General features: G+C 52.7%; 1 protein-coding gene across 1 annotated transcript in view; it reads left to right on the forward strand.

The window, feature by feature from the left end:
- Positions 1 to 14,500, forward strand: part of EPHA8 (EPH receptor A8) — a 110,900-nt gene extending 96,400 nt beyond the window's left edge. Inside the window, exons 12-16 of the mRNA XM_015418659.1 lie at positions 4,810 to 4,871; positions 9,194 to 9,403; positions 11,537 to 11,686; positions 12,555 to 12,745; positions 14,341 to 14,500. Of these exons, the coding sequence (XP_015274145.1) occupies positions 4,810 to 4,871; positions 9,194 to 9,403; positions 11,537 to 11,686; positions 12,555 to 12,745; positions 14,341 to 14,500 (773 nt within the window). The remainder of the gene's footprint in view (positions 1 to 4,809; positions 4,872 to 9,193; positions 9,404 to 11,536; positions 11,687 to 12,554; positions 12,746 to 14,340) is intronic.
- Positions 14,501 to 14,825: the final 325 nt, after the last annotated feature.

Below are 14,825 nucleotides of genomic sequence, written 5' to 3' on the forward strand. Positions count from 1 at the left end.
ACTCTTTCCATGATCTCACAGAAGGCCAACTGATCTCCAGTCTGCAGAGATCAGTTCCAGGGTTGCCAGCTCTGGGTTGGGAAAGAGCTGGAGTTTTTGTGGGTGGAGCCTGGGGTGGGTGGGGTTTAGGAAGGGGAGGGACCTCAGCAGGTTAGAATGTGATAGAGTCAGGTCCGTAGATAGGGACTGGGGGGGCGGCGCCAGGATGCCAGGGGCACTTATTTAATTAACTTACTTAAACTAAGGTGGCTTGAAGAACTGGTGAGGCTCGGCAGGCGGGCAGGGAAGAATGGCTCACCCCAGCACTGCACTGTGCCTGGTGCAGGCGCAGTGGAGGGGAGGGAGAGGCGTAGGCATAGGCAGGGCTCTTTTTGTAGAAAAAGCCCAGCAGGAACTCATTAGCATAATAGGCCACACCCAACAGCAAAACTCATTAGCGTATTAGGCCACACCCTGACCGCACCACTTATTAGCACATTAGACCACACCCCCATGTTACCAGAAGTGTGCTCATCCAGCCACACCCACCTTTTGCTTGTTATTCTGTTAACCTTGTTTGTGGTCAAAACCCAGGGCTTTTTTTGTAGCAGGAACTCCTTTGCATGTTAGGCCACACACCCCTCATGTAGCCAGTCCTAATGAGTTCCTGCTGTTTGGTGTGGCCTATTATGCTAATGAGTTCCTGCTGGGCGTGGCCAACTTGGGAGCCAGCCGGAACTCCGTTCCTGTGCGTTCCTGCCCAAAAATAGCCCTTGGCGTACGGGAGCAGGCAGTCACCGCGTGACCTCACCACCTCTTCCTCCTGCGGCCAAGCAGGAAAGGAGGGAGAAGGGCTTTGAGAAGCCGGCTGCGGAAGCAGGAAGACCTGGTGAGGCCACCCCTCTCTTCCCCCCCCTTCTTGACCACAGCAGGAAAAGCCGGTGAGGTCATGGCAACTGCCCGGAGGGGTAAGGAGCACCGGGGATGGGTGGGTCTGGCATCCTCCGGGGTGGGGGGCATTGCAGATTCAGGAGGGGGCACCGCCCCCAGGGGCCCACCTAGCTACGTCCCTGGATATCCACCCTCCAAAGCAGCCAGTTTATCCCGGGGAGCTGATCTTGGTTGTCTGGAGATCCATCGTAACAGCGGGAGATCTCCAGGTGCCACCTGGAGGTTGGCAACCATGATCAGTTCCCCTGGAGCAAATGGATACTTTCAGGGGTCATTTCGTAGAAAAAGAGCTAGGGGAACTCATTAGCATAACTCATTAGCATATGCCACACCCCCTGACATCAGGGGCCCGGCAGTGGACCTGCAAGGCCAGCGAGAGTGCGAGGAAGCCCCGCCAAGGCCCTCCCTGGCCCCAGGCAGGCAGGGGTGGGGAGAGGCAGGGAGGAAGCAACTTACCCTCCCTCTTCTCCTGCCTCCTCCTGGCTGAATGAGGGCTGGAAGCGGGGCGGCCAGAAGCAGGGGGCGGGGCTTTGTCATGTGCCCCGCCCCCTGCACCTCACCCGGGGGAACTGCGTTCCCCCGCGTCCCCCCCCCGAAATGACCTCTGGATACTTTGGAGCGTGGACTCAATGGCACGATGCCTTTGCCCTCTCCAAGATCTACCCTCCGATCTCCAGGAATCTCCGAGCCCAGAGCTGGCAACCCTACAGGGATGAGATCCTTGGAATGAGGGCAGCACGGTTGAAACCTAAGACATCCTGAAGGACGGCAGATCTTTTATGGACACGGAACTCGAGTGATCGCTTGGCGGTGTTTGCAAATGGGCCTGTTTGCAAATAGGACTTAATGTGCTTATAATGCGTGTTTTCTCTCGAGCTTTGATACCCCCACAATTAAAACGAAGAATATGCCGAGTGCCTTTGTCTTTGTGCAGTTGGCAGCATTTTATTTATCGACTTCATTTACATCCCGCCTTTCTTCCTGATGGAGACCCAAAGCAGCTTGCATCCTCCCCCTCCTTTTTATCCTCACAACAGCCCTGTGAGGGAGGCTAGGCTGAGAGGGTGTGACTGGCCCAGGGTCACCCAGCAAGTTTCCACTGCGGAGTGAGGTTTTGAACACGAGTGTCCCAGATGGGTAACCTAACACCGTAAAGCCATAACATCACACTGCCTCTCTTTGTCGTCGTACAGGTAGAGTCAGACAGTGGCTGCTGTTGATGCATGCGCAGAATGTGCTGGGTCACTGAGGTCAATGAGCATTATATAGGTTTTTTTTCCAATTCTGATTCAAGTTTGGGGGCCATGCAAATGATACTTCCCATCAACCCTAGCAGGGAAGGTTTGGGAAGGGTTGTTTGCTGGAATGATAGGCCAACCCCGAACAGGGATTTATGGTCAACACTGAAGTCATTCGTGATGACTTAATTAGACATATCAGATGAGATTGGGTGAGTTCAGTGTGGTATATTGTATATCTGGCTCAGCGAGGGAAGCTGAAACAGCATGCGGCTATTCTCCAGCCTTTGCCATCCATAACGGTTAAGGTTTCCCTTGCTCGAAAGCCAGTCGAATCTGACTCTAGGGGGCAGTGCTCATCTCTGTTTCCAAGCCGAACAGCCAGAGCTGTCTGAAGACATTTCCCGGTCTGGCATGCAATGCTCCCTCTAAGCTGTGGAGTCTTGTGAGCAAAAATAATACTTTGTGAGCTACTGCCATGAAAGTCGTGAGCGAGTGATTCGGCTGCTGCATAAATCAGCCCTCCTTCCTGAGCTGAGACAAAAATGTGTGAGCCGGAGGCTAAAAAACTGTGAGCTAGCTCACTCTAACTCAGCTTAGAGGGAACACTGCTGGCATGACTGAACGCCGAGGTGTACGGAATGCTGTTACCTTCCCACCAGAGCAGTACCTATTTATCTACCTGCAATTTCTTGCTTTCGAACTGCTAGGTTGGCAGGAGCTGGGGCCAGAGACGGGCGCTCACTCCATCACAGAGCACTGGGGTCTCGAACTGCCAAACTACAGACCTTCCAGTCTGCAGCTCAGCGTCTTATCCTCTGAGCCACCACGGCCCTTGCCATCCATGGGGCCATCCAATATGTTACTAGTGTCCGCTTGCCTTCACATGAACGTGTGAAGTTTCCTTATACTGAATCAGACCTTCAAGGGCACTACTGTCTACTCAGACTGGCAGTGGGTCTCCAAGATCCCAGGCTAGGGGTGCCAGCCTCCAGGTGGGACCTGGGATCCCCCGGAATTACAGCTCATCTCCAGACTACAGAGATCAGTTCCCCAGGAGAAAATGGGTACTTTGGTGGGTGGTGTCTGTGGCACTGTACCCCACTGAGGTCCCTGACCTCCCCAGGCTCCACCCCCAAATCTCCAGGAGTTTCCAAGCCTGGACCTGGCAACCCTACGCCCCCATCTCCCGCCAGTGCCCCGGGGAGGGGGACCTGGCAAGCCTATCTCAGGTGGACATAGGCGTAATCTTCGTAGGGGCAGCGGGGCTTCAGCCTCCACCGAAATTTTCAGGAAGGTGCTCAGCCTCCCCCGGGAGCCACCCTTGCTCCTAGCACAGCAATGCCTCTGGCCCAGCCCCAGCCCCGCATGGACGGCTTCAAAAGGGAATTAGATAAGCATATGGAGCAGAGGTCCATCAGTGGCTATTAGCCACAAGGTATAGCTAGGGGCTCTGGGGAAAGTGATGCTCTGTCTTCTTGGTGCTTGGGGGGGGGGGTCAACAGTGGGAGGGCTTCTAATGTCCTGGCCCCACTGGTGGACCTCCTGATGGCACCTGGTATTTCTCCCCACTGTGTGATACAGAGTGTTGGACTGGATGGGCCTTTGGCCTGATCCAACATTGGCATCTCTTATGTTCTTATGTCCTTATCACCTACTGCCTGGTCCTTTTAACTGGCGACGCCAGGGACTGAACCTGGGACCTTCTGCATGCCTAGCCGATGCTCTATCACTGAGCCACGGCCCCTCCTTCCGCCCCCTTCATCCTTGGGCCTTGTCCAATCGCAGTGCAGATTGGTCCAGAACATGGAATAGGTGGACCTCAGCCATTGGGCAGAGTGGCAATTGTTGCCATGGAACTGATGAGCGGGACTTATCTGGCGTTGACCGGACCTCACCCACCTACTAAGGTACAACCTCATACCTAAAAACCTGGTCCCGCCAAAGCCATGTAAGTCAGGCTCAGGGGGGACAGGTTGCACTAGGCCAGAGGAGCAAAAACAGCCTCTGTCTTTCGGATGCCGCTCCTGGTTTCCAAAAGATCAAGCAGAAGGGAGTGTGTGTGAAGTCGAGACAGCTTGTCCCTGGCTGCTGTCCTCATTTCCCTAATTGACATCATTAGCAAAAACGAGCCATTTATTCCAGCCTTGCTTCTCTGCAGCCGGTCATTTGGTGGAGATGAAAAGGGGGCAAAACAAAGAAGCACCCCGGCCTTTATCCCGCTTGATCCCGTGGCCACGCGTGGGCATCTGGCTCGCGGGGTCCGACGCTTTCCGCACCCGGGATCGTGGCTGCTGTCATGGGGAGGGGGGGCATTAGCATTCACCAGGGCCATTGGAAGGACAAAAATAGCCGTGGTCACCCGTCCTGATGGAAAGCGGAATGGCGATGGCATGCCAATAGCGTTGGGGGTAAATGAGACTGGCTTCATAAGGTGACCGACAGCTGCCCAGCTCCTGGCTGCCAATCTGAGACAAGACGGCCTTTTTGTTCATCCTCGTTCTCCGGCTGCCATGGGGCAGACAGGGGCTCTCGCAAGGTCCCCGTGCCGTCCACCCTGTCCTCCGCCTCTGAAGACTGCTGAGAGAGTCTCGCCTCAAAGTGACCTCGCTGTTAATGTGGCCTCTCTTGTTTCTTGCAGGCAAATTAGTCATGATTGTTACCGAGTACATGGAGAACGGCTCGCTGGATTCTTTTCTTCGGGTAGAAACCCTCCTTCTTATTCATATGCATGGCTTGGGGCTGAGGGACTGATGTAGTCTGGTGGGGGCAGGTAAAAGCAGTGGCTGGAATTTCCTGAGTGTCTTTGTCTTTTGACGGACAGCTGTAAGTTAAAGATGGGTTTCCCCTCCCCCCCTCCCCAGAAACTAAACATAGGCTGGATATCGCAGGGGGGGGCGTGGCTGTTTGCCCCAGAGCGAACTACCGCGCGGCCGCCGGATCATACGTCCAGCCGACATCCCGTGGTTTGGGGGGAGGTGCCAATCATACGACAATCCTGTGGCGCAGCAAAGAAGCTGTGTGGCACGATCACAGCAGCAATGGCTAGGTGCCGCTGCCGTTGTGGGTTTTTAAAAACCAAAGTGTGCACATGCGCCGTTGGGTGCTTGTGCGCATCCTGTGGAGACTTGGGGGGGGGACTTTTTGCCATGGGACATGGGCGGGCGCCGGATGCCACGATCAGACGCCCGCCCTTGCCCCGCGGTTTCTGGAAACTAGTACCTCGGAGGTACTAGTTTTTTACGGCGCATCTTCAGCGGTAAGCCTCGGGTTAGCCACGGGAGCTCTACGCTTCCCAGATGTTGCGGTGTGATAGCGCCAGGAAAATCCACCTATCTTCCGTCTCTGTAGCGTGGCTAATGCTCCGTGTGACCGCAGCCATAGGTCCTTTTTACACTTGGATCTCGTCCCTGATTTTATCAGAGTTCAGCTCGACACAATACCTTGCATTTATCCCTGGTTATAATAGCATCTGTTTATCCCGGGACAAGTGTGGGGCAAAACTGGGGTGACGTCAATGCAATGTGGAAACAAAAATTACCCTGAGATAATTACCGGGGTGAACTTGAGTGTAGTGTAGAATGTACAAATACCCCGAGATAGTTACCGGGGTGAACTCGAGTGTAGTGTAGAATGTACAAATACCCCGAGATAGTTACCGGGGTGAACTCGCGTGTAGTGTAGAATGTACAAATACCCCGAGATAATTACCAGGGTGAACTCGCGTGTAGTGTAGAATGTACAAATACCCCGAGATAATTACCAGGGTGAACTTGCGTGTAGTGTAGAATGTAAGTTCAGGGACAGGTTCGAACCAGGATTTAAGGTCTAGTGTGGAAAGGACCATAGGCTCACTCCCTCAGCTCAGTTTGGAATAGGGCTCAACTGCTTTTCTTTTTGGAGAGCCCCCAGAGTTGCCAGCCTCCAGGTGGGACCTGGAGGTCTCTCAGAATTACAGCTATTCTTCAGATGACAGAGTTCAGTTTCACTGGAGGAAATGGCTGCTTTGGAGGGTAGACTTTATGGCAGGGGTATCAAACATAAGGCCCGTTGGCCAGAACCGGCCCGTCCGGGCTCTTACCTGGCCCACAAGCAACTGGTATGTATGGAAATACAAGGTACTCCCCCTTTTATGGTATCCCTTGGAGGAAAAGTCTAGCCTCGCATATGATTAAATACATTTGGGGGGGGTTGTGGGCTCCCCAGTAAATCAATTGCATTCACTGCTAGGAATCAATTGCTTTTGTTAGTATTTTGAGTAAAAACAATATCATGAATTGAGTTTGCCTGTGTTCCTTTTAAAGTTTATATCTCCAGTACCTGGCATTACATTGTATGGCACACATGGCCTGGCCCAAGAAAGGGACATTTGTGTCAGATCTGGCCTTCATAACAAATGAGTTCGACACCCCTGCTTTATGGAGTCATGCCCTGCTGAGGTTCCTCCCCAAACCTTGCCTTTCCAGGTTCCACCCCCTCCCCCAAATCTCCAGGAATTTCCCGAGCCAAAACTGGAAACCCTAAGCCCCATACCCACCCCCGAGGATCCCACCCACTGCTTCTCCAATCTCCCTGCGGACCCACCCACCAACCTCACCAAACCCACCTTTACCTGGCTGGTGTCACTGCAGCCAGCCAGGCAATCAGTGGGAGAGAAAAGAGCCCCTCTGCCTCTTTCCTTGCCTTCTTCCTCTCCCCCAGTGCCTTGGGTAACGTTGCGGCAGCATTCAAGGCATGTAGATACGCTCTGGAAAATGTCGTTCTAAAGGCCCTTAGCATTGGATGTAGGCACCTTGGGGGACTGCATCTCTGAGGATCTAAATCCCCGGGGGAGGGAGAAGGAGAGGAGTCAGGAGGACAAAGGGGCTTCCTGCTCATCGGTCTGGTCTGCAGCGGCCATGTTGGATTCACATCCAGTGGGAAATGAGTGGGAGGGAAGAGCTGAATATGCTGTACTCCCCGCATTGGCTCCTCCCATTCCCCCCCTCTCAAAATTACTTCTCAGAGCCCCGCCAGCAAGGCTGTTGCAAGCAAAGGGATTCAGATATTCAAGCAGGCGAGGGATGGGGTGATATGGTGCCTGGAGGGTCAAGGAACTGTCAAGGGACCTATAGCTGGCACCTTTATGTCCAGTCCCACACAGGCTGGGTAATCTCAGGCTCTGCGTAGATGTATCAATGAGTAGAAGCAGGTAGCTGCTTCATCCTCCGGAGGAGGTGCTCTGCTGCCTTCCACCATCTCTCCTCAAAGGGCACAGGACACCCTTTTAATCTATCACCCTCTCAGAGCCAGTTTGGTGTAGTGGTTAGGAGCACGGGCTTTAATCTGGGAGAACCGGGTTTGACTCCCCATTCCTCCACAGGCAGCTGCTGGTGTGACCTTGGGTCACTCACAAGTTCTCTCAGAGCTGGTCTCTCGAGAGCAGTCTTCGAAAGAGCTCTCTCAGCCCCACCTACCTCACAGGGTGTCTGTTGTGGGGGGGGGAGGGAAAGGAGATTGTAAACCACTCTGAGACTCAGGGTCTGGTCACACGAACCTCTTACCGCGCTAGTTGTCCCGCAGTTCTTATATCCGGGACATTCTATATCGCTTGGAGGTGGTCAGACGGTCCCTCTGTCTTCCGCTTCACTCGCGCGATTTAGTGTTCACACACCGCGCCGTCCTCGCGGCGGCGCGGGTATTTGTTTTTAAAAAACCTGCACATGCGCTTGTCTTTCCATGCGCTTGGGCGTACATACAAACTAATTAAAATTAATTCCTCCTGTCAACAGTCGAAGACTCCTGGCTTTCTATGCAGAAGGGAAGGAGGAAACTCGGGAAGGGAGAGCTAGACCGAGGAGGGGGGGGGGCAGCAGTTGTTCTTAAACGGCGTCCAGTGTGTTGTACTGACAGTTTTCTCTGTCGGCACTGGAAGTAACTTGAGAGGGGCGCTCAGTCCGCTGCGCCCCCCCACCTCCCAGCAATGAGTAAGCGGGAGAGTAACCAGGAACCAGAGCCGCCTTTGCCGCCTCGCCTCCCCTCCCCGGCTTCACCTCCCCTGCTGCTGCTGCTGCTGCCGCCTGGCAGCTTGTGTGTCAGATATCAGCGGCAAAATGAACGGGGGGAGGAGGAGGGGGCGAGACGAGAGCCGCTTGCTTGCAAGGCAGCCAACGGAGTGCAGTGGAATGCAGTCAGCTCAGTGGGGCTTACTCCTTCGTTAGCGTGTTTCGTTTTAAAAAGACCAAAATAAAAGCTAGCGCCTGTTTGCACAAGCGCATAACTAAAACCGGAAACACACACACAAAAAAAAAACCCAGGGGGGAGGGTAGCACAGTCACGGCGGATTGCTGTCCAGATACCAAAACCCTGGATACAAAGCGCTAAATATCGGAAAACACCTGTCCCAACGGGTGTCAAAAAAACGCAGATAAAAGTGCGGAAACTGCGGGACTCTGCCGGCTTCTGTGCAGGAGGCGGGTTTGCCTATGTAGACAGGAACCTTTAATGCGGGAGGGATCAGCAGCGAATCCCGCACTAAACGTCAGTGTGACCAGACCCTCAGAGTGAAGGGCAGGGTAGAATTCCAATCTCCTCCTCCTTTTTCGTCATTATCCCCCCCCCCCGTGCTTCCAATTGGCTGTTCACTTTAAAGCATCTTGCAAGTTTATCTGCTCAGATGTTTGTTCAGCCCTTGATTATTCAATAGAGGAATTTTTTTTTTTACACTTTAAAAACTGCTGCGAAAAGGTGAAGGGAGTGGCTATGTGACTGACACAAGTACAGGCCAATCGGTACTGCACAAGTATGGCTGTTCCTGAAAGACAGAATGCATTTCCAGTGATCTTAATCTAGAGAAGCAGGTCCTACGTGTGCCCAGACTGCTGTGAGTGGACTTCCCCAGCCGGCTAATGATCCTAGTTCTGTAGATCTGCATACATCCTCACAGAATAGCCTTACCTGAGGGCTGCTGCGTTACGTGCCTGAAATGCCCAGTGAAATGTCGCAGATTAAAAACAAAACAAAACAATGGGCTGGTCTCTTTCCAGAAACATGACGGGCAATTCACAGTCCTCCAGCTGGTTGTCATGCTGAGGGGCATCAGCGCTGGCATGTGCTACCTGTCGGACCTCGGCTACGTGCACCGGGATTTGGCAGCCCGCAACATCCTCGTCAACGGAAATCTGGTCTGCAAAGTGTCGGATTTCGGCCTGTCGCGAGTCCTGGAGAACGATCCGGATGCGGCTTACACGACGACGGTAATGTCACCTTAAGGGCACAGTGGACTGCTGCCTTGCAGGCCGGGGAAACAAGATGGCGGCCACACTTGGTCTTCCTTTGTATAAAGCAGGCCCGTAGCCAGTATTCCCTCTAAGCTGAGTTGGTGTGAGCTAGCTCACAGTTTTTTAGCCTCCAGCTCACAGATTTCTGTCTTGGCTCAGGAAGGAGGGCTCCAGAGCAAACTAATTTATGCAGTAGCCAAATCGCTTGCTCACAACTTTAATGCCAGTAGGTCACAAAGTAGAATTTTTGCTCACAAGACTCCACAGCTTAGAGGGAACATTGCCCGTAGCTACAGGGAGGCATCTTGGGGCCAGGCCCCACAACGTACCTCCCAACCCTCCCAACTCCCCATCCAGCTGGTTTATTTTAGTTTATTTTTCACGCACACCACGGCCTTGCCGTGCTGTGCCATCGCCCTGCCCTGCCTGCTGGCACCCTTGCCTGTCACTTCTCTCTCTCACTTCTCTCTCTCTCTCAAACTGGAGAGCCAGTTTGGTGTAGTGGTTAAGTGCGCGGACTCTAATCTGGGAGAACCGGGTTTGATTCCAAGGGGAAGGGAAAGGAGTTTGTAAGCCGCTCTGAGACTCCCTTGAGTAGTGAAGGGCGGGGTGTAAATCCAATCTCTTCTTCTCTTCTTCTCTCTGTCATCACTCTTTTAAAAACTTTTACTCTCTCATTGCTCCTGACACAGCCTAGGGGTGCGGGGGTGCCCCCAAAGTAAAAAAAAATCCTGCCTATAGCCCTGGTATAGAGTCTTGCTTACTACTACTACAACAACGTTATTTCTTAGGAATCATGGAAGTAGGGATAACCCACCAATGTTCCATAATCTCTGAAATTCCTCAGCCTTTCCTCGGTGCCTCTCCCATCTGAAGAAAACAGAGGTCATTTCGGGGGGGATCGAGGGGGAACGCAGTTCCCCCGGGTGAGGTGCAGGGGGCGGGGCACATGAGGAAGCCCCGCCCCCTGCTTCCGGCCACCCCGCTTCCAGCCCTCATTCAGCCAGGAGGAGGCAGGAGAAGAGGGAGGGTAAGTTGCTTCCTCCCCGCCTCTCCCCACCCCTGCCTGCCTGGGCCCAGGGAGGGCCTTGGCGGGGCTTCCTCACACTCCCGCTGGCCTTGCAGGTGTCCCGCCAGGCCCCTGATGTCAGGGGGTGTGGCATATGCTAATGAGTTATGCTAATGAGTTCCCCTAGCTCTTTTTCTACGAAATGACCCCTGGAAGAAAACCGCAAACAAATTGCTGTCACTGAGCTGAGACTCAGAGAGGCAGGCTGAGGAAGGAGCAGGGTTACCTCCTCCGTCTGCCCCTCCAAGCCTTTGCCCTGTGAGGGATTCTCCGTGGTTGCTGTTTCTCGGACAGGGGAAGCTCCAAGGATCAGTTGGAGAACCGTGGCTCCCCATAACCAAGGGGAAGGAAGTGGCTTTCTAGATTCATCAGTGGCTCGGAGGTAAAAGAGGAGGCGGAAGTGAAATAGAAGAGGGGAGTCCCTTTGCTGCACCCCCCCCCAACTCATGCTGCTGGGTTGTAGAAAGAAGCCTGCCTGACAGCCAGTGGGGAAACTATGCCTGAGCTTTGTCCACTGGGATTCTCTGGTGATGTATTATGTATGTGCAGTCTACATTTCCCCTAGGATTTAGGGTCCCCCCCCCACTGTAAGAGTGAAAGGGGAACGTAATGTTTTCTTTCCAAAGCAATGGGTTTCCCTGGGTGAGCAGAGACATCCCTCCGATTTCTGCCTTGCCCTTTTGCATTATTTTTTTTTTGTTATCCGCAAGCTGAGCGCTTAACTATCAGGTCGGGTGACAGCGCTTTCCAACAAAAGTGGTCTCTCAAAATGGTCGAGATTTTAAAATGACTAATAAACCAGAGGTACTGGAGGGAGGCGTGCTCTCAACTGGATCTGTGTCCAGGCATGGCCAAGGGGTATCCGACCGCTTTCTGTCCTCCCTCTGATGGATTTATCAATTCAGTTGGAAGCTGGAGGGAGAAGGGATTTCAGCAGGTGTTGGATCCGGGCATGGTTGGTTAATCGGGCTGCTGCCGCCTGCTGTGTATTTGGATGGAGAATACCTCACACATTCATTGCCCTGCGCTTTGTGTTTCAGGGTGGGAAGATCCCCATTCGGTGGACTGCGCCTGAAGCCATCACATATCGAAAGTTCTCCTCAGCCAGCGATGTCTGGAGCTTCGGCGTGGTCATGTGGGAGGTCCTGGCCTATGGGGAGCGGCCTTACTGGAACATGACCAACCGGGATGTGAGAACGACAGCTGTGCCTGCTCAGTGTTTAAGAAAAGAGAGTTTGCTCAAAATCCGTGCTTGGGAAGCACAATAAGGAAGGGAGAGCAGTCTGCCCATGGCCCTATTAATAGAGAAGTATACCTCAGCTATCTCTCTAGTACAGGGGGTCTTCTGTTCCACAGAATTTGCGAGAACTTGTGATGTTCTAAGAACAGGCCATGGGTTGCCGCCCTAAAATGGCTGCCGTGTGGGGGAGCATCACAAAATGCATCCTCCTATGATTAGGATTCGCAGCATGGCCTCAGCAAATGCTGGGAGATTTGGAAAGTGATGTCTGGGGAGAGTGGAGTTTGGGGAGGATATGGGGTTACTGCTGAGTGACGGTTTAGGAACTGTTTCAAATCTCTATGGTAAAAAAAAAACCACAGAGACATGCCAAAATGCCCTTGCAGAGGAGGGAGAGCTTCTACCTGAATAAGACTTGGTCTTAAAGGTGCCACTGGACTGTTTTGGATGGGTGGTGGGGGGCTGTGCAGCTTACCTGGCTGCTTCTTGCTCTGACTGAGGGCTGTTGGGAGCAGGGGGTGGGGCTTGTTGCATGTGCCCGCCCCCTGGGCTCTTTACTGCCGGAGCTCTGCTCCTGTGCGTTCCTGCAGGAAATGACCCCTGCTAGTAGCAGGTCCTTCCACAAATTAGAAAAAAATATGGAGGCTATATAGGAGTTTGCAACGCAACCAGTGGGGTCTTCATAACCCATCTCATGTTGTAGGCTTCTCATGGGCATCTATATGGCCAGTGTCAGAAGAACGAATACTGAAAGTGAGATTGACTTGGTGATCTGACCCCACACGGTAACGCTTGTCTTGGCCCATTCTCCTTTGTAGGTCATTCAGTCTGTGGAGGAGGGCTATCGGCTGCCGGCTCCCATGGGCTGCCCCACGGCCCTGCACCAACTCATGCTGGATTGCTGGCAGAAGGACCGCAATGACAGGCCACGCTTCTCCCAGATCGTGGGCGTCCTGGATAAGCTGATACGCATCCCGCAGAACCTGAAGTGTACGTCTACGGTTAACCGGTATGTGGTCTCTAACAGAGTGGAGATTTGCTGTTGGGGCAAGAGGAGAGCTGTCTTCCAAATAGCAGCGCTCCCCAAATTCTGCTCATCCAAATTCTCCTCCCAATCAAAGTTACCTGATCTTGTTTCCAAAATGGAACTGTTGAATTCGAAATCCTCCATTACCCCATTTTTATTTTCTAAATTTGTATACCTGCCATCTGTCGCTGCTTTCCGTTTCCTTCAATTCATTCATGGAATTCTGCCCCCTTTAAAATATAGAAATGTCAATGTGCCTTGGTAAAACATTGCAAAAAAAAAGAAGAAGCAGCAGCAACATGGGGTGGCTGTACACGATTCTTTTGGTGTGGTGTTTCACCAGCGATCAGGAGTACATGCACACATCAGAAAATCAACGCAGACTCTTGACACAGGGTAAATGTGCTGATGGGATTGTGTTCTTTTGATCCATTCTGCAACCCGGTGTTTTGTGTTTCTAAGAGACCTTCAGCGAAAGGCAAAGGATGCATACTTTAATGAATAAAAAGGCATTTAGAAAATGCGCGCGCGCGCACGTCCAGATGGTAGCAAAGAGGGCAAAAATCCAAAGGAACTGAAGAGTGTGGTCAACTGTGAGGAACCCAATTATGTGACGAAAATTCTCTGAACGAAATCCAGAATTCGGGAGGAATGGATGGTAGGGGAAGTGCATACCCAGGGCCCCTTAAAAGACCGGAGTGAAGAAAATCGGCCCACCTCTGCCTGCCAGTCTGCTTGTGAGCTTCCCAGCTGGAGCCTGTTACTGCCCATCATTATCCTGGCATTGATCCAAGCAGCCATCTCAGAAAAAGCAATGAATGGGTCTACCTGCCAGAATGATACTGGTTGTGAATCCAGACCACCTGTTTCTCATGAGTTGACCCATATTGTGTAAGGGGATGGCTGAAATGCCCAGAGGCTATGGAACCCCCTATCTAAGATCTTCTTCCCTTTTTGTGTGTGTGCATTTTTGCATTTGTGTGTGTGTGTGCCTGAGGCTGGACGTCATGGCAACCTCTGGCGACTCCTACTGGGGCACAGAGGATGTTCAGAGAGGTAGCTTGATGGCCTGCCTCTGGCCTCCCAGGCCCTGGTATTCTCTGGAGGTCTCCCATCCAAATACTTGCCAGGGTCAAAAGGGAATTAGATAAGCATATGGAGCAGAGGTCCATCAGTGGCTATCAGCCACAAGGTATAGATAGGGGCTCTGGGGCAAGTGATGCTCTGTCATCTTGGTGCTTGGGGGGGTCAACAGTGGGAGGGCTTCTAATGTCCTGGCCCCACTGGTGGACCTCCTGATGGCACCTGGTATTTCTGGCCACTGTGTGATACAGAGTGTTGGACTGGCTGGGCCACTGGCCTGATCCAACATTGGCATCTCTTATGTTCTTATGTCGGCCCTGCTTAGCTTCCGAGATCTGACGAGGTCGGGCTTGCCCGGGTTATCCAGGTCAGGGCTGTACCCGATAGTATCTTGTGCCCTCCCTCCCCATCCTTTGCCCACGTGTAATTTAATTTCCTTCTTTGCCATTGCCACACATAGACAAAACAGAATGCAATCTGTCCACCGCTTCCAGGTTCACCCAAACCATCTCAGAGCGAGCCTGCATCGACTTCACCAGCTGCAGTTCCGTCGAAGACTGGCTGGACTCCATTCGGCTGGGGAGATACCAGGAGAACTTTGCCTTGGCTGGCTACACGTCCCTGGGGATGGTGATGCAAATGAATATCGAGTAAGTTTCTGTGCCATGACTGGTCCGAAAGGGGCCCAGATGATCAGGCGCTCTTGCCTTGCTTCTGGACATATTTCTGCAGCCCCTCTGATCTCAGATCTCTGCTTAGTTGGAGGGTAAAAAAAAATCACTGGGGTGTTTGAGGAAAGCGTTGATAGAGACTTCTGCAATTGGCAGGGCCCGTGGCTCAGTGACAGAGCATCTGCTTGGCATGTAAAAAGGCACCAGGCTTAGTCCCTGGCATCTCCAGTTTAAAAAGGGATCAGGTAATAGGGGACGTTAGAGAGCTGCTGTCAGTCTGAATAGATAATACTGACCTTGATGGACCA

Source organism: Gekko japonicus, unplaced genomic scaffold, assembly GCF_001447785.1.
Source record: "Gekko japonicus isolate JY-2015 unplaced genomic scaffold, Gekko_japonicus_V1.1 scaffold558, whole genome shotgun sequence".
Taxonomy (NCBI): domain Eukaryota; kingdom Metazoa; phylum Chordata; class Lepidosauria; order Squamata; family Gekkonidae; genus Gekko; species Gekko japonicus.